Source organism: Aptenodytes forsteri, unplaced genomic scaffold, assembly GCF_000699145.1.
Source record: "Aptenodytes forsteri isolate BGI_AS27 unplaced genomic scaffold, ASM69914v1 Scaffold410, whole genome shotgun sequence".
Taxonomy (NCBI): domain Eukaryota; kingdom Metazoa; phylum Chordata; class Aves; order Sphenisciformes; family Spheniscidae; genus Aptenodytes; species Aptenodytes forsteri.
In genome coordinates this window covers 734,606-735,515 of record NW_008793958.1, presented here as the reverse complement: position 1 = coordinate 735,515, position 910 = coordinate 734,606, and the positions used below count along the sequence as shown (strand labels likewise).

The following is a 910-nucleotide window of genomic DNA, read 5'->3' as shown; positions in this document are numbered from 1 at the left end:
GGAGTGCGGAGCGGAGCCCGGCGTCGCCTCCATGTTCCAGCTGCCCATCCTCAATTTCAGCCCGCAGCAGGTGGCCGGGGTATGCGAGACCCTGGAGGAGAGCGGGGACATCGAGCGCCTGGGGCGCTTCCTCTGGTCCCTGCCCGTGGCCCCCGCGGCCTGCGAGGCCCTGAACAAGAACGAGTCGGTGCTGAGAGCCCGGGCCATCGTGGCCTTCCACACGGGGAACTACCGGGAGCTCTACCACATCCTGGAGAACCACAAGTTCACCAAGGAGTCCCACGCCAAACTGCAAGCCCTCTGGCTGGAAGCGCATTACCAGGAGGCGGAGAAGCTGCGGGGCCGACCCCTGGGGCCGGTGGACAAGTACCGGGTGAGGAAGAAGTTCCCGCTGCCCCGCACCATCTGGGACGGCGAGCAGAAGACACATTGCTTCAAGGAGCGGACGAGGCATTTGCTGCGGGAGTGGTACCTGCAGGACCCTTACCCCAACCCCAGCAAAAAGCGGGAACTGGCTCAGGCCACGGGACTTACCCCCACGCAAGTGGGCAACTGGTTCAAAAACCGCAGCAAAGGGACAAGGGCAGCAGCCGCTAAGAACAGGTAAGGTGCTGCCCGTCCCGTCGGGGCACAGGCCCCCCCCTTAGGGACGCTTCGCCCCCGCCCGCCGAGGCCGGGGGGCTGGGGGGGGTGCGGGGCTGCCGGCGAGCCCCGCCTCGGGGGACAGGGAGACGAGCCCGGGAAGTTTCTCCCCGGGAAATGCGGCGAGATAAAGTAGGAGCAGCGGGAAAACTCTACGTCTTTTAATTAATTTGTTTGTTTGTTTATTTTGAATAGGGGAGGGTCCCCGCCCGGGCTCCCCCTTGGCCGCTCTTCGGGGAGCGGGGCGGGGGAGAGGGAGAGAGACCGC

The 910-nt window shown here is 65.5% G+C and overlaps 1 protein-coding gene across 1 annotated transcript; it reads left to right on the top strand.

Moving 5' to 3' along the window:
- The first annotated feature begins 11 nt into the window (after positions 1–11).
- On the top strand, positions 12–607 carry SIX6 (SIX homeobox 6). The gene has a single exon (XM_009282675.2). The coding sequence runs from the start codon at positions 32–34 to the stop codon at positions 605–607; it is 576 nt and encodes a 191-aa protein (XP_009280950.1). The 5' UTR covers positions 12–31.
- Positions 608–910: the final 303 nt, after the last annotated feature.